The 18,292-nt window shown below is 36.9% G+C and overlaps 2 protein-coding genes across 3 annotated transcripts; both read right to left on the minus strand.

The window, feature by feature from the left end:
• Positions 1-1,453: 1,453 nt before the first annotated feature.
• On the minus strand, positions 1,454-4,584 carry LOC120001646. Of its 2 annotated transcripts, none has more exons than XM_038850060.1 (3): positions 4,392-4,584; positions 1,911-2,578; positions 1,454-1,765 (listed from the first exon to the last, which is right to left on the minus strand). In XM_038850060.1, the coding sequence occupies exon 2, from the start codon at positions 2,527-2,529 to the stop codon at positions 1,957-1,959; it is 573 nt and encodes a 190-aa protein (XP_038705988.1). In that variant the 5' UTR covers positions 2,530-2,578; positions 4,392-4,584; the 3' UTR covers positions 1,454-1,765; positions 1,911-1,956. The 2 variants fall into 2 exon arrangements, with proteins under 2 accessions (XP_038705988.1, XP_038705989.1); XM_038850061.1 differs by having other exon boundaries at positions 1,911-2,594.
• Positions 4,585-4,956: 372 nt separating this feature from the next.
• On the minus strand, positions 4,957-13,930 carry LOC120001948 (DDT domain-containing protein PTM-like). The gene is made up of 10 exons (XM_038850478.1): positions 13,805-13,930; positions 12,716-13,663; positions 11,452-12,135; positions 10,016-11,261; positions 9,054-9,342; positions 8,810-8,934; positions 8,198-8,664; positions 8,074-8,102; positions 6,490-6,969; positions 4,957-6,388 (listed from the first exon to the last, which is right to left on the minus strand). Exons 2-10 carry the CDS (start codon positions 13,540-13,542, stop codon positions 5,484-5,486), a joined length of 5,052 nt encoding a protein of 1,683 aa, XP_038706406.1. The 5' UTR covers positions 13,543-13,663; positions 13,805-13,930; the 3' UTR covers positions 4,957-5,483.
• Between the last annotated feature and the right edge of the window lie 4,362 nt (positions 13,931-18,292).

An 18,292-nucleotide genomic window follows, 5' to 3' on the forward strand; every position in this document is an offset into this window, starting at 1 on the left:
TTAAGCCCGGCCCAATATATTTCATAGAATTAGGCCATACTTGGGCCCAGTGTAGGCCCAAATATTCGGGCCAGAATGTCCGGCCCAATATCATGGATCAGAAAATTTAACCGACCCAAGCCTAGCCCAAGGCTAAAGTATTACGCTTGAGCCGACCCACTTGAACCAAATATTATTTGAGAGCTGATATTTACACACGATATTGAACTCAACACATACAATTACTTAATACATTTTTAATTGGTTTTCAATACACACACTGAGTTTCCTAAAAAACCCTCTCATACATATTAATTATATAATATTTAAAATCCTAAACTACCCTTTCCCCATCTATATATATCTCAACTTCATTCCTTTAATAATCATTAAAATATTTTTGACAGTTATTTCAAAATCAATTTTGTAGATTAAGTTTAGAAAGTGGAGAAATAGACACAAAATACTTGATATTATTGAATTATATTAAGGAGAAATAGACAAAAAAGACTTCATATTATTGGAAAAAATTCCAATAAAATCTTGCATACCTTTTTGCAATGAAACAACAAAGGGAATGTCAAATCACGATAACAATCACTTCCTAAATATACACCACACTCAAAAATAAAAAGATGATGGTTAAAATTTCCATATTAGAGAATAAATCTTATGTCCTCCGCCGTCAAACATGGAAGGGTTCGACAATATCTTATTAACACAATTAAAATAAAAAAATTATATACTTACTTTATTGGAGGGATTTTGTCCAATATCAGTCTCTTCATTGTTTTCAACGAGATTCTCTGTAGTGTTTTTTTTTTTCATAATTTTCAACAAGTGTCCTCTCTTTTTCAATGTAACTATGCAAAGACATTGAACTCTCTATCATAATAGTGTTTTTGTAATCCATGAATATCCAATATTGGGAGAAAGATGGAAGACTAAGAGAAGATAGGAGGCGAGAGGAGAACGATACTTCGTATAAAAATTTAACTAAAAGATTAGGGTTACCAAGTTAAATTTAATTGTATTGTATTAAGTAAAAAATATGGGTGCAAAAAAGTAGATAGGTTTTAAAGTAATTTCATTTAAGAAAAAATTGGTAAACTAAAATATTTTTAAAAAATGTGTGTGTATTGAGTCCATATTTGCGTACAAATATCGGCACCCATATTATTTTTATATATTCTTAGATTTGGGCAAGACGGGCCGAGTACAGTACCCAATTCTTTGAGGCTGGTCGGCCCATCTGGATACTGGTAAAAATAACTTAAACCCTGGCCCTGGCCCTGGCCCTGGCCCAGGCCCTGGCCCAACCCAAATCCAAGTTCAATCTTTCGGCCTGAACCTTGATTTGGTGTAACATGCTCGAGCTACTTGACCCAGTGTCGTTTTAAACATGCTCTGGCAGCGGTAGGCCCAATACAAGGTTTGATTAATACTTTGATATATGTGTGTGTACGTATATATATATACACAAATTTATTATTATTTTTTTTGATAAGCGGGCTCGAACTTGGGTTGTATTTTGCTCAACCCTCCAACGAGCCTGGACAAGGGTTCAAGAGGTCAAGCTCTTCAACGGCCAGATCCCCGTCGAACGATTAAAAGAAAAAAAAAATTCCAAATAGGAGCCTTTATCACAAGCCTTGAAACATAGTCTAAGTCTACTTGAAAAAAAAAATTTCCAAGTAGGAACCAAAAAATCCACAGGGCAACATCTACCTGACATGGTTTAAGTCTGCATCATTCTGCAACTTCGACATGGAGTAACCAAAAACACCTGCCAGTTAGCAACATAAATATTCAAATCAATACGAGGTTAGCAGCAGACAGATTCTAATGACTCAAGCATTGTATTTAAGAGAGCACATATTGAAAAAATAAATTAATTAATATTCAAAAAACTGAAATGAAATCATCAATACCTGAAGATTTAAAGAGAATCAAACAGAATTCCTTTGGGAAGTCTTACTAGATACTTGGAATGGACTTGGCTCGAATAAATTGTTTGAGAATTGCTTTCTCTTCATCGATATGCTTCTTTTCTTCAGGATCCTTTGGTTTAACCTTCCTCTTCTCCTCCAACATCCACTTGAAAAGTTCACGCTGCTGATCCTCGGGAATTGGCTCTCGCCTTGTGGGCATTTTGATAGCTAGCATAGTTTCCTCTGCAATTTTGGCAGTCATAGCAGCTGGATTTGAAGGAACATCTTTTGGAACTTCTTCCTCAACACTACTGGTATCTTTCTTCTTGGTTCTCATGAATAGGTAACCTCCAACAGCAATATTGACAGTCAAAAGAATGGGCCAAAGGAACTTATAACGGCGGGCAAAAGATTCCTTTGGCGGCTGAGGTGGTGGCGGAGGTGCAGACCCCATCTTGTATGATGCTGCTGCAGAAGATTGTGCAGCCGCTGCTGGTGTTGACAAAGATGCCGTAGATGGTGATGGTGAAGTGAAACCCTTACCTTGTTGTTGAACTTGGCATTGCTTCAGCTGCGCTTTCTTGGGTTTGTTGGTGTAAAGCTTTGGTCCTTCGCTCATTGTTTTACCGAGATTACTTTCCTCTAGCACGCGCACTCGTCACTCTCAACTATCATAATGAACCACTAGTAAGTTAAATTGACAAGATAATTAGTCTGTAAAATAATATTGACCGGTAAGATAAGAACTGGAAAGCGACATGACTAGCAATGGGAAACAACAAGCTTTAATAAATAATATAGAGGCACTTTGTAAAGACACTGGCACAACAATTTCAAATGAAATATTAAGTACCTAGAAATCTTAGTAATTTAATGTAACCAAACACATTTCACTTTAAATCATAAACAAGGTCAATGGTAATATTATTTACATATAATTTGCACAATACTTTGTCTACAAGACTACAACCTATTAGCCTGACGACCATGTCCACTTGTTATATCTCTAGTCCTATGAGCAGAAGCTTGACCAAAATAAGTTAACTATGGTTAAAAGGAGTGTATCTCAATCCAAAAACCATCTACTCTACTGAGCACTCACATCTGGAAACAGTACTTCAGCAGGAGAAAGCATTCCCTTACTAAGTCACCTGTAATTGGAGATAGTAAACTCAACCATATATTATCAGTCTCAGCTACTTACTGAGAAGTACTTTCAGCCGCTCATGCAATAAGAGAGAGTAAACCCATTGCTAACTTGACGATGGTGACAGTGATTAATTTCAAGTCATGAGTCTCAACAATGTCATAAATGTGTAGACCTATCCAAGAAGAAGCAATACCACCTAGTGACATCACAAAAGATATATGCATCTCTTTTTCTTGAATGACAAACAATTTTATTGAAGCATTAAGAAGGTGCAGCAGAAATTAGAAACAAGGCAAACTAATGGCATTAAAACCAATTATCTAATTTGTAGTCTCGAATGACTATCCGGGAGATGGCAGCATCAATGGAACTCTCTAGATGATCACAACATAAACAAACTTTTTCGGTAGTCTCAACCATTCTCTGATTCTTGTACAAAATATTTCCATTTGATTTAACAATATTGTTCCACAGACATTTCTCAAGAGTAAAGGAAGAGACCATTTGTTTCTCAAGACATATGGAAGAACACAACAGTATTCATTTCAAACAGGTAACAACTCCCATTGGGATTTAAGTAGGCCCTACAAAGGAAAGAGTCAAGACCAGTGGCCGTGAACCCACTCAAGAGCAAATCAATCAATTCAATACACTTTTTATAACATTAAACCATAACCTAACGTGAATATACCATTCATGTAATATGCAATAACCTTCAACTCATTTAACAAATTCCAATAACGATGATACACTACTATCTCTCAATAAAATCCTATGGGTTAGAGCAGGTTAGGATCTAATTAGAGGGGATAGAAGGGTTGAAAATAATGATTTAAAAGTACAACACTAATCAGAATTTGTGAAAGGCTTTGAGCAACCTTTCGCACAGGCTTCGCATGGTATGCAGTAAAACCCTTAGTCAATTGGCCGTTTCAACATCTTTCCAGCGGATTCAGGAGCTAAGCCAACTTCGTCAAACATTTTCCAACACTATAAACTCCCAAAACAACACACAAATCCAATTTCAATTATCCAAACCACTAAATACGAGATTCCACACCGCTAATAACCATCAATCACTCACACGATACAAATCATTACCAATAAAATCATTAAAAAGAAAAATCCGCAAGTTCTCTCAAACACGCTTCACATATTCATCTAAGTTGCCGGAGTATCGATATCAAGGTCCATTTTCAACAACGTAATGCGTGATTAAAGAGCGTTAATACTTTAACGGCATGAAAAGAAGCATCAGGAACTCGAAATAATTGCTCCAATCTGACATTTAGGGTTTTCCAGAGAAGGTTTTCGATATTTCATGCGTTTACCTGATTTTGATCCAGAACTGAGGCACCGGTGTCGTTTAGCTGGTGATCGTTCTAAAGGAATAGAACGAAGAGATGCGATTCACTCTCTCGCTTGAGCCAGACATGCACGAAGAAACTACGGAGAACAGGGAGTTTCAGGAGCGAAATATTACTTTTTTTCCCCTAACGGTGACTCGGGATGGAAATGTTTTGTTCCTTTTTCGTTCTCTCTCCTCCTAACTTAACAATGCCGTAACCTTTTTCTCTCCCAGCTTTGTCCTCCGCCAGAATAATCTCTTCCACATATACCCCTAAAAATTCACAAATTTTCCGGAATCACACAATTGCATCGGACCAAGCCCAAAATGGTGCGATGGAAGCATGGGCTGTAAGCTGTGAATGCTACTGGACCGAAGGCCCAATTCATTGGCCCATCTCTCGTTGATTTGAAACATGCGACTTGATTTATCAAATTTGCCAATATTTTGTTGCATTATGGTCAACATATACGCATATTCCCAACATACTTTTTACGGTAACAGTAGAATATAAAGGAAGTCATAATTCTTATTATAAGCCAAAAAGATGAACAAGAAAACAATGGAGAATATCAACTAAAGGCCCTTTTCAAAGAGAGTAAAACTGTAAAATCTTCAATTTTGCTCAAAAGAATTACGGTACATTTCGGATTTGTACAGTGACTCTAATCAGATAAAAACAACTGAATAAACCTGCTCACCTTCCAATAGCAATGAGAGAGTTTTAAGATCCTCAAGCAATTCGATGAATTCCCATAGCTGCTCGTGGCGCTATCCATACCTAACTGGTATTTAATCTTCTAGAACTACCATAACTAGTAACAATGAATGGAGAACCAGGAGAAACACATGAAGCAATTGCGCAATAGGACCAACCATAGAAAGTTACCGGCCTTCTTTAACTTCAGTGATGAACTCGCATCACACAATTTCCTACCTTCATGAGCAACCTCGCTAAACAGTGAACTTCATCACCGGTAAGCCATTCAACAGTAACAAATCCGCAAAGCCTCCAATGCAAACTCCATCCAAAATCGAAATAATCGGCAAGCCAAAACCTATAAGGTCTGGTTAGCTACTGCCACTCTCGGCAGTTGCCACACCTCCAGCCACCGTTCAAAGGTGACAACTCAGCCCAATGGTTGCATTGACTATGAATGGCTAAACCACAAATCTCGCAACAAAGATCAGGGGCTGGTTCTATCTGTGCACAACTGTGGCAACACATTGTAGTAGTAGTAGGTTGCAGAAAACCATTGGATGCTTCCATTTCATACTGTTCATAGACTCCATCCTGTGAAACTCCCCAACTTTGATATTCCCCATTTTCCAAGAGATTACCAGAAGCATCAAATTCATCCAAGTGGCCAGCATCATCGGGTGCGAGCAACTCCTCGAAAGTGAAGTAGGTCTGAGGCTCAAACTCCATATCCTCACACTTAACTTCATCCTTAACATGCACTACTGCACCTTCAAGGTTGTTACTAGAAACATCCCATTTTACAAAAGAAAATTCTTCATTTGCATCCATTAAGTGATTGCTATCAGGAACTATGGATGCTTCAGCATGAGTAGAATTATTCTCAGAGAAACCATCGATTTCTTTCTCATGCTTCACATGTCTTCTGACTGGTAGTTTCTGAGGACCCATCCCAGAATTGTGCTCTGTCATTTGCTCAACTCTTGAAAGAGAGAAGAAAAGAGGATCATACTCTTTCTTCCAATCCTCAGCTGCAGGAAACCTTGTTGTGGGTTTGCCTACTTTAAATGCAGAAGCAATGGCGGGATCGGAGTTCCCTGCTATGTTTTCTTCTTTTGGCACCCTACTGCATGGCTTAGAGCCCTCGGCCTTCTCAACATCTGATGCATCATCATATGGACATTTGGGTGACTTTATCCTACGACACTTGCAACACTTGAAGCCCATCACGTCAGAAAGTTTTGACTCCTCAAGTTCAACAGCTTTAGCATGGAACCAATCTGCATAATCACAAACACTTAATTACACAGGAGGGAAAGCCTAGGGAGGGGTTAATTCATTCAGAAAGAAAACAGCCGTACCAAAAATAAAGTAGACTTACTTGTACAAGTTTCACAGTGAATATACATTGCATCAGCGTTATACTGTTTTTTGCACAGATTACAAACAGGTTTCAATGTCTGCAAATCTGAACTGCCCCTTAAAAGAATGTTTTTATGCCTGAACTCAATGCCAGCATCTTCATTGTTCTTCTTTTTCCATATGACACCCCAAGAACATTTTTTGCTTTTTGCCGACAAACTAGAAACTGAATTTGCTTGCATCGTTTCAGAATCTCTCTCTTGAGTTATGGCAGATGCTAATGGTTGGTTGCAACTTTTAGGCTTTGCACTTTTGTTGACTGCTTCCACATTATGATGTTCTCGCCTTTGCAAGGACAATGGACTAGTTGGAGATCCACTACTATTATCTTTTTGAGCAGTAAGAAGGGGATGATAACACCGGTAGCAGGTGATCGAGAACTCCACTTCCTCATTCATATATACAGTTGAACTTTGAGTGCACTGCTCATGACAATAGCCTGACCAACAGTAAAACAAAATCAAAGAATAATTCGCACAAATGTAATACAATTCTAGAACTCTTCTAAACAAGATTCTTATCTTGTTAGAAGTGTTTGTTCATCTGAAAAACTAAGAGGAAAAGTTAGAAAGACTTCTTGAAGAATATACTAACAGAAAAATGACTGCCTTCCTGGTTTTTTCTAATGATTGGTACATATTTGATTTAAGAAAATCATATAATTTTCAAATGACGCCACTGAACATAAACAAATTATAATATCCACTTGCTTAAGTTCCAAGTCAAAATAATAGTAATAAAACCTAATTACCAAAGGGAACGGAAGGGAATGAAAGGTAGAATATTTTTCCCTCTCTCATGTTTAATATATAAAAAAAATGAGGGAAAGGATTTGTTATTTCTCTTGTTTGGATAGCCATCATAAAAGAAAGGAAATAAAATAAAATTGGTTTAATTTACTAATTTATCCTTATTTTTGTGTTAAAATATTATTACAAGGGTAAAATAGGCTTTTCACTTATAGTCTTATAGAGAACTTAACTCTCCCTTCCCTTACCTCCAAATGACTCCATTTTGGGGAGACGGTATTTTGGCAAAAATTTGATGAAATCTTCCCCTAAAAGATTAAAATGCATGAAGTAGCAAGCCTCATACCCACATATCTTATAAAGTGAGAGTGAAATGGGAATACAAGGAGTAAGTTCTAAGACTCTCAGAAGGAAGAGCCTACGTAAGCAAAGTATGGGAGGAATTTTTTTGGGTTGGGAGGGTGGGAACCCTACTTAAACTGGTGCTTGCTTTTAGTATAGATGATGATATTGAGAACAAATATTTACTCAGAAAGAAAACTAGCCATCATAATAAAAGGTAAACAACTCTCGTGCACTAGACTCCCATAGGGGGCGGAGTTAGGGACAAGCAGGATGTACGCATATTTTACCCCACGTAATATGGGGAGAGGTTGTTTTCAAGAATTGAACCTATGACCTCTAGGTTGCACCCTTACAGCTCTATCATTGACCCACATGTCCGCCTAGCCATCATATTTAAAGAAAAAAATTCTTTTAAATATTTTAAAAAAAAATCGTAGCCATTTGCATACCTTGGCAAGCACTGCACTTGACCGCATTCCTGTAGATCACATCATATCAGTGTTTAAGCTAAAAGGAAGTTGTCCAAACAAGTATGAAAGAAAATTGGCTGGATTAGTTTAAAAGATAAGTTACCTAAGTAAAACATCCAGCTGGCATGAGTTACAAGTACACTTGCCCAACTTGTCTCGCTTCAATGCAAGATAGTAAAATATGTCCCTGCGGGAATCGTTCAACTGTCTTCTCTGTACCTCTGACAGTTCACTAACAGGATTCTTAGCCAAAGGTAAGATAACCTTCTCAACACTTTCTTCATACTCTCTGATCAAATATAAGGGAATGCAAATCTCTGGGAACCAGTACTTCTTGTTTCCATCTCCTCTTTGCTCAATTTCAATGATGTTCTTCATTACACGCGAAGGAAGATGTTTCTGATTCCCAAAAAAAACTCCATAAGTAGTCTTGTTCTCCACGATCCGCTTGTCGCAAATAGTCGCATTTCTAAAAGCAGAGGCTTCCATCTCTGGACCTTTTACATCCTGAGGATTCTGTTCCAGGCGAACAAGATCACTCCATCTAACATGAAGGTCTAAGTATCTCACCTGATGCAAATTTCAATTGTTCTTTCAAACTCATATGAAAACAAGCATGATTTCGAAAATGCTTTCTAGACAAGTAACAGTATTTCATAGAGAAGGAAGCAAGAAAAAGGATATAACTGCAGCAACAAAATAGATAAGTGAAAACCTGAAAAGCAAGCTGCGATGTGTTAAATGTCTTCTCAACTGCAGCTCTCCAGACCAACCGTCTGCTTCTTTTAGGAATGTCTGAACCATTGGTGTATTGAATACCAGATATCTTTCTTAAACCACCTAATTAAGGACAAAATCACAAACTTATGGTCTCTTATAATATTATTGAATGCAACAGAACTTCATCCCAACATCTTTTCCTAGGAAAAGAGGCAACAGAGACTGAAAGCATACATTACCTTGCCGAGCTCCTTTCTTAACCATTGATGAAGGCAAAAGTGCTTTCTGAAACAAAGACTTTAATAGCTTCCCCCCTTCCCACCAAATGAAAACTTTGTCATGGCAATCACCCACCACAGCTTCCGAAATGCCAGATTGCCTTCTGTATCGCTTCCCACCAGGTCCACGTTTCTGCACTGTTCCCACAGTGCCAGCAGCACTTTGGTCCACAGAAGATTCAACCAAACAGTCATCCACATGTTTAACCCAATCTCCAGAAAATGAAATAACACGGATGTTCTCCTCAAGCTACAGATGAAGAACAAAAAATCACGTCAGCCTAAACAATGACACAGTGCACATAAGACGACACTAAATTACAAATACTACACTAAAAGTTATAATGACTTCCTAGAGGAAACAGAAACATCATTAAGCAATAAATATTGGAAAAGAACAGGTTCCAAATGCAATGAGGTGATCCAAGGTTCCCATCAAATTTGAAAATCATTATGTCATCCACTCAAAACTGAATATAATGAATTTTCAGATCAATCAACAAAGCATAAACATTAAGAATTTGTCTGATAGACTGATATTTGATCAGATGGTAAAACAGGCACATCGCAAGAGAAATAAGTACTGCAGAAAGGCATCAGGAAGATAAAAAATAAAAATTTAAAAAAGAAGAAGAAGAGGAAACCTAAGCATTCTATAAGACTGCAGGACAATATTGTTACCAAACTGTTGTCAATGCAGACAACATACTATCTGAGTATTTGGTTAAAACTTAAAACAAAAGGCCCAACAACCTGACCTAACAATTGACCACACCTTTCCTCATATTTGTTAACATGCAAAAAAGAGAAGGGGAAGCTTCATTAGTGATTATAAAAAGAAAAAAAATGGATATGAACCAACAAGAATCAGGAAACTTTAGTAGAGAGAGATGCAAAAAAAAAAAAGAGTAAAATGTACTTACTTGAACCAAAAGCATCTTCAATGCACTGCAAGTTGACGCTTCTCCCACTTGTTTACGCCATTGTTGTCTGTAGCTTGCACTCAGAAAGGGGCCAACTATAAGACCGTATAAACTCTCCTCCATGTACAAAATATACGCAGCAATGCTGGAAAGACTTCCATCTTGATTGTTTATAGGGAACGGACCATTAAGGAACTTCATGGCACCTTTAGTCGCGGTTGAGGCTGCAGAATTTAACAGGCATGCTCTCCTGCTATTCTGCGGAAGCTTGCATGCCTCACACCAACCACACCTCTCCCTCGGAAACTCCATAAGCTTCTTATCAGGAATTGGGCAGAAAAAACGAGAGGCTGATAAAGAAAATGCTTTAACTTGCAGTGAAATGTTAGCAGATGCAATTTTCCTTGCGTTGCCTAACTTTAAAGCCTCTAAAGATCTAGCTTCTTCTGATGAAATAATAGCTAGATTAGCTGCAGCAGATGCAGCAAAATCCCCTAGCATATATTGATTTGTGTAACTATGAGGTTTAAAAGGCAACTCTCGAAATGAACAACCTTCAGACGAATTCCTAGCATTCCTTCCAACACAGGAATTATCGCCTTCCTTGCCATGAGAGGAGATTTGCACAGGTACATACATACTATTTGCATGGACAAGGAAACTGGCACTGCTGCTAGCTGGGTTGCATATAGCAAGATCTACTGCACTTGATCTGCCAACCAAGCTTTGATACAGTTTACCTGATGGGTCAGCTGCCGGGCTAACTGAATTGGTCAACTTGGCAGACTCCGTCATTATCCGATCAGGAACTTTCACATTCTGAGGAGCGAAATCCAGAAATCTTATTGTTTCACCATTGGACACGGGACCACCCAATTCAGTTTGGTTCACTTTACCAACTGAGATTTCAAGGCAAGATAGAGCCACATGATCCCTATCACTTTCATCTAAACTAACTGAATTCTCAGCTTCAGCCTTGCCTGGAACTTTATGATTTGTAATGACCTGAGATTGAAATGGCACGACAGCTTCTCCATCGTCAACATTTGAATCTGTAATTGTTTCTACCTTTCTTAGTAAAGGGAAGGCATTTTCTGGGATACTCCAATACTGTAAAATTGCCTTGCATATCCCTGAATAAGACGATTCATGTTGAACGGATGAAAGAAGTGCTTGCACAACTCTTGGAATGTCATTTCTGTTATAGTATCTGCAAAATGGTTCTCCATTGACAGAATCCCCAAGTCTGCAGTTATCAACTACAATATATCAAGAATAAGCAGGACATGCTTATAAAAAATTTCAGACTATTATAGGAGCCACACGTTACGCATCAAAGAAAGAAAAATGAAAATAAAAGGTTAGCCTAAAAAAGAGAGCGAATAAAATCATAAGCAGAAGAGAGGAGACTGAAGCACAAGACAAGGTAAACGTACACAAGTAAGTAATCGCAGGTACCCAAGAAGACTCGCTCATATAAATCAATGCCAAAATCTTCTGCTCCTCTAAGTGATGTTCCCACTGTAATAGGTGGCTCAGTCTGATTAATTTTGCACTCAGGACAATACCACCTCCCTTCTCGTATAGACGATTTACCGACATTAATACATCTAAAATGGTACGCTGACGGGCAACCATCACAACAAAGCAACATACCATCCATGCCACAAAGCCGGCATTCATCACTATTCTTATCCACATCAACATCAGCAGCAACCACGTCAGTTTCAGAATCTTGGGAAACCAAGGATTTTGTATAACACAAAGTCTTCATCTCACTTCCTTTATCCTTGCAGGCTGAAGTTTTAGCATATCTTGGATGGACTCTTCTAGGTCCATTTTCACGAAATTTGGTTGCAACTGCATCAACATCTATTCCAACTTCTGTTTCTTCACGCATGTCAATTTCAGCTCTGAATTCTGCAGACTCTGAGACATCATCACACAGGATTTGCAGAATCACCAACTTCCTGCCCACTGGTAAGGAATAATATTCCCTTTTCAAGGCATCGTCATGAAACCCTTTCCACTCGGGACCTTTAGTGTAGCGCATCACTGTAAGATACTGGATCAAATAAACAGGCCAAGTGAATGCATCAAGTAAACTCCAATCAGCACTCCTGCATACAAGGGTATAGACAAATCTGAGCTTTTACCAGCACAAATTTAAAATAAAGGCAACTGATGGAATGCATGTTTCTATATACACAAACAGGCAAAGTGAATGCATCGAGTAAACTCCAATCGGCACTCCTGCATATCAGGGTATTGACAAATCTGAGCATTAACTCACGTTATCTATAACCATGTATCCGAACATGCGTCTCAGACTCTCAGTTTCTGTGCGCACTTCCATATCATTCATGCACAGACAGGTATGTGCATGTCCGTACAGATTTATGCCTGTCACTCTGTACATTCGAGCCAGGGGGTAAATGACACAGTGGTGCCCCAGACAGAATATAAACTAACTTTTGATCGAAGTAATTACCCCTCCGAACAACTCTTTTAGCCATAAAGGAAAAATAATGCTTCCACATCACAAACTGATCCGCCATAAATTTTTGTATAAATTTAGCAAAATGACAACTTATACATTACGTTGATGCAAAAAGTCCAGCATAAGATGAATGTTTCTGTCAACTAAACAATGCTACTTCCATACTCACGAAGACAAATATATGTACATAAAATATCTACCTCAAACATGTTGCCACAGAATCTGAGCCATCCAACGAGAGTGTTTCAAGATGGCACTTTAAAGCACGCATCAAAGCCAAATGAATGGCATCCAGCAAAGTGTTCCGAACATGGAAATTGAGAGCCCCAACAAAGTCAGCCAATCCAAAGGGAGACAGAAACAGGCAGATGCTAAAAGACCGCAAGAAACTGTATACTGAGAAAAGATATGAAACATAATCCTCTGGCACAGGTATGGTCCCAGAAGATGGAGGTAATAGTGGGGGTGGGATCCGAGGATCCCTAGTCTCATAACTCGAGTCCCTGAAAGCTACATCCTCAGCAGAAACAGAAGACGAATCAGCATCTGTCTCAACTTGCTCATCATCATTCTCAATCATTGATCCACCACTCGCCACACTCAGTGCCGATGCTTCAAACTGATCCAAATCCTTTTTCCACTCCACTGCCTTTTTCTCCAAATCATTCTTTCTCTTCACACTATTTTCCACCACTAGTTCGTCCAGTTTCTTCTTCCTAGCACTTAAATCACCATCGAAATCATTTTCAGTGAGAATGATCTCGCGCAATTCGCCACTGTCCAACTCCTCAGAATCTCCGTCCTCATAATCCACCCTATAATATCCGGTATCATAATGCGTAATTTTGCCTAAATAAATACCGTTACCCTTAAATTCTTTCAGCACATATCGGTCCACAAGCGGCACGCATCGCATCTCCACCACCCGTCTCTTGGTTTTGATACTCGATTTAGCATCTGTGGCGCCATCCTCAGCCTTCCGTTTCCTCGGTCGACCCCTCGGTCTCTTCTGTTGGGTAGGCTCCATAGTTCAGTCGATCACAGATCAAATCGAACCCTAGGAATATTCAATAGGCTCCATAAGAAACCCTAATCGCCAGATCAAAATGCTGATTTTTCGCTTGTGGTGAGAAATACTCGTTCAGATTCTATAAAGCAAATGGATAAAATAAAACCATCATAAGAAATCAATTATTTCCAACAAAAAATTGGCAAATATAGCTTTTACTCGAAAATAAAGGGCGATAACATTGTCAGGGAATGTAACCGATAGAGATTAGAGAGAGTACCTGATGAGGGTTTGATGACCGCCATTGATGAAGTGTGTCTCTGTGCGGAGAGATAACGGCCTCTCCCTACTCTTCGATCGAGTTCAATTTAATCACACTTGTTTGACTCGGTTTGGTTTCTTTCCGGTTTGCCTTTCTAACTCGACCGAGTTATACAAACGTTTCCGTAAATATTTTTAATCAAATTAAGTAGCTCGCGAAATTTTTTATTATTTTAAAATTTTCGCAAATGGAAATTTTTATTTTATTTGGGTGATTCAGTGCAGCCAGTTCCATGAAACAATTGTACAGTCCCCTTGTCTGCTCTTTACTTTGTAGAATGATCCATCTAGTGTCATGTATGGAATATATGACAAAGGTTGAGTATTTATATTGATCGATTATGTCATATATGTCCGAGTTGGACATCCAATTGTTTCAATTTGCATTATCAAGGTTTAACAGACAATCGATATTTTACGATCAAGGGTGTAACCTTATTTGTAGTAGTGGCCTTTATATATATCATATTAACAATAGAAATATGGTCGATTATCTTTTTCAAACAATATAATATTTAAACTCGATATTACTTACAAACAAATATTGTTAGAAGATTATAAAAAAATTTAATTTACCAATTGGTTTTGGATATTAAAGTTAGTTCTATTTTTTATATCAATCATTAATTCTTTATTTTTCTTTTTACAATGAGACCTACCATCATTACCTTTAGGTGTGCAATGAGTAAATCCATCGAACCTATGTATTCACAAACTATGCATATTAGACAAACTCATGAAAATTTTAAATGTGAACTCGTGTCTCCGAATAAGATTTTAAACTTTGATGAAAAAATATGACTAGTATGCTACTTACCGTCAAGCCTACACAATCATTGGCAACTATTATTTCTCTTATTTCATTGATATCTAATTAATAATTATAGGAGAGTTTATCACAATTCAATCCGTAGATCCAATGGTCCAAACCTGCTCTTATTGGGACCCGCAACCTTTGAACTATTGAATAAGTTTGGAAACAACATCAACAAAAAGTTCTCTCCATGTGGTTTTTCAAGTATTTATGGAATAACAAAATCAACGAATTCAACAGGCACCAAAAGATTATCAGGATTTAATACTTGCATGATGTCCAATTTATCCTCTATTAATTCTTATTTTATATCTTCTTGTACCAAAAAATATGATTCATTTGGATAAACATCAAAAATTGGCTCACCTTGTTCATCCACGAACTCCAAAAATGGCTTGGATAAACCCATCACTTATTGTTCCTCTTCATTAAAGATTGGCATTGATGGTGCATCCAATCCTTCCTCGATCTCCAAATAATTGTCACAGACGGGTAATCCTACATCCCACCGTCTTGGATAAGGATTTTTGATTTGTCTCATTTCTCTTGCACCATCGTCCCCAAAAAGGGTTAGCAAAGACTTCGTCAGATTCGGTCTCGTCTGCCTTCTGCAGATTCGGTGATGGGTTTGTTGGTGAAGATGCAACGCGGCTTCTAACCGTTGCACAAATAACTCCAACTTTCTTATAAATCGACCTTCCAACTGTACGAAGCGTTGAACTAAATATGCATCATCTTTTGCATACACCTTCTCCAAAGTTGCGTGATTTGCAACAACTTTTCTCCTTGGCGGCATGACTAGGAACGTGCAAAGCTTCGATATCAACTGATGCAGCGCGGAGTGGTGGAAGGAACACGTACTTGGACATGTTGATTCGACACAAGAATACCAGGAACAAGTCTACTTAAATCTATTGATTCGACACACGAATACCAGATTTAAGGCTTCAAAACTTTGTTTATTCTAGCAAATACCAAAGAATTGGAAAAGACTAGCCGTCTCTTAATTTTATTCAATCAAAAGTTATCCGTCCTCAATGAGAGTTACAACCTTAAATAGTAAACTAAACGAAACTCTGGTCAAACTAGGGATGGCAAAAAAAACCGATCCGAGCACTATCCACAGGGTAACCGGTCCGTTTAAAACCAGAAAACCGATCCTATAGGTTTTGGAAATGGTTTTGGTTTTTGTTTTCAAACCCGTCATGGTTTAGGGTCGGGTTTGGTTTTTGGTGCCGGGTTTAGGGTACCCGAACCGTTTAATAAAAAGATTTATTATAGTAATAATATTATAAATCATCTATAAATATATACTACTAGGATATTAAATTATAACATGATAAAGCATATTAAAACGTATATATTTATAGAAGCATACTAATAAAACTATAAATTAGACTAATTTGAATTATAAAACCATAATTAATATAAATCATACTCAATATTAATTTATATTAATATAATCTTCAAATAAAAAATTAAAAAATTAAAAGCTAAATGGTAAACGGGTACCCGATGATAAACGGTTATGGAACGGTTCCGGTTTTGGAAATTTAAATGGTTTTGGAACGGTTTTGGTATAGAGTATATTAAATGAAAACGGTTTTGGTATTTTATAAATGGAAGGGTACCCGACCCGTTGCCATCCCTAGGTCAAACCCTAAACAATTCTAACAAGAAACAAATACTTAAAAAGATACTATACTCCTAAAAAAATAATACTAATTGATTTACAAACAATTGATTTCCTAAAATACCAAAATAAAATATTTATCAGAAATATTTCTATCCGTATCATTGGGACCCGCAACCTTTGATATCCGTTGAACTTTGAAAGGCAAGATTGATGGTACGATAAAAAATTGCGTGCAGCTGTACACTAGTTTTTCCTTCCTTTTCTAGCACTCACACGAAACGCCTGAAATTTTTAAATCATTTAGTATTATTTCAATTATCGCGTGAAATTAAAAAAAAGAAAAAACATAACCCCTAATCCCAATTGACTCAGTGCAGCGACGATTCAACTCGGACTGATGCCGCGGTTCAAAGTCAGGGGGCATCACTTTTTTGTTTTATTCACCAGCTTCGTTGGGGATTAATAGTAAAATATGGGCAAAGTGGCGGGAAGTAGTGACACAATTTATAGTCTCGCAAATCCCGCCAAGATATTATAAGCTTATAAAATGGAGATAATTATTTAATTGGAGTATTGGACTCTTGTTCTTTTGTATAGGCTTAGATATCTTTAGCGATATGTGGGATGGTTATTCTATTTAATGTGTGCCTTTTAGAAATGTAAAATGCACAATTTTCAATTAGTTGACAATATTTTTTTAATTATAATCATCAATAAATTTACCATGTCGTCAAATATGAAAAGTCTCATATATGATGTTCAAACTACAATATAAATTTCAATTACAAATAATTTGTTTATAGAATATCAATATATCATACTCGATGTTGATTGAATATCTATATATATATATTCTTTATATTAACGTTGGACTTCATTTAGTTCATAAATAAATTACTTTTACAATGGGCATTCTACCAATGTAGTTCTATCTTCTTCTTTTTTCACAAATGTTCCTTTTAATTATGAATATTCTATAACAATTTTCTTATGAGCACGTCTCTTGATTTTTGTTGATAGATCATATATGCTCCATGTAATTGACTAATCAATATTGAATTAAGATCCAAGATCATGAGGATACGAAAGTCTGTGGTTATATCTTACTTTGGTTATTAAAATTTTGACTCATATCAACAATTTTGTTACTGCATGGAATTGAAAGTGTTAAAACTTTATCTAACATCGGATTGGCATAACTCAAATGAGTGACATATAAATAAAAGTTCAATTCCTTTAACACAATCAACACGTTTTATGGGTCTAAGAACCAATAGTGATGACCCAAGAAAAACAAAACTTTATATGCCCGTATGAGTTTTGAGTGGATTTTATAACAATATCGCATGTTTGGCCAAATGAAGAATTACAAAATAAAATATTTATTTTAAAGGTCAATACTCAATATACACTGAGAATTGGGGATGCCATATTACCTTTCATGTTATACGATAAAAAAAATATTGATTTCTTAGTATTTTATGCCTGGATAGCTTTAAACCAAAAAAGGTAAAAACGAGACCAAGATTCAAGAATAACAATAAAAAAAAGTGGCTGCTTGCTACATATTTATTCTTAAACATAATAAACGATCATTGGAGTAAAACGTACATGAGTCGGTTATGATATTACGCGCGTCATTTCAAAAATTAGTTTAACCAAAACTCATTTGAGTAATAAGAGCACTTCCAATGATATTATTTTTGCTGATTCAAAAAAAATGTATGAGATTTTGTATTTTGTTAATATGATTGTATTGGAAGATATGTTTTACTGATGTGACTGTATTGAGATTTTGTGTATTGGTATAGTTTTGTTGTGGACAACATGAAAACATGAGATTTTATTGGCGTTCATGTTGGATAAGAATGAATAATGTATAAGATTTTGTGTTTTGTTTATGTGACTATATTGGGAGACATGTGTTGCTAATTTGATTATATTGAGAGACGTGTTTGACGGAGGGACCCAAATTTCTGTTGGCGCATTAAATTTGC

The sequence above is a fragment of the Tripterygium wilfordii genome, chromosome 7 (genome assembly GCF_013401445.1).
Source record: "Tripterygium wilfordii isolate XIE 37 chromosome 7, ASM1340144v1, whole genome shotgun sequence".
In the NCBI taxonomy this organism is placed as follows: Eukaryota; Viridiplantae; Streptophyta; class Magnoliopsida; order Celastrales; family Celastraceae; genus Tripterygium; species Tripterygium wilfordii.

Coding starts and splice junctions, on each gene's coding strand:
- LOC120001646 (XM_038850060.1), bottom strand. CDS start 2,529: ATGAGCGAAGGACCAAAGCTTTACACCAACAAACCCAAGAAAGCGCAG.
- LOC120001948 (XM_038850478.1), bottom strand. CDS start 13,542: ATGGAGCCTACCCAACAGAAGAGACCGAGGGGTCGACCGAGGAAACGG. Junction 6,970..8,073: donor CAAGTGCAGTGCTTGCCAAG/GTATGCAAATGG, acceptor ACTGTTGGTCAG/GCTATTGTCATGAGCAGTGC. Junction 6,389..6,489: donor TCACTGTGAAACTTGTACAA/GTAAGTCTACTT, acceptor GTGATTATGCAG/ATTGGTTCCATGCTAAAGCT.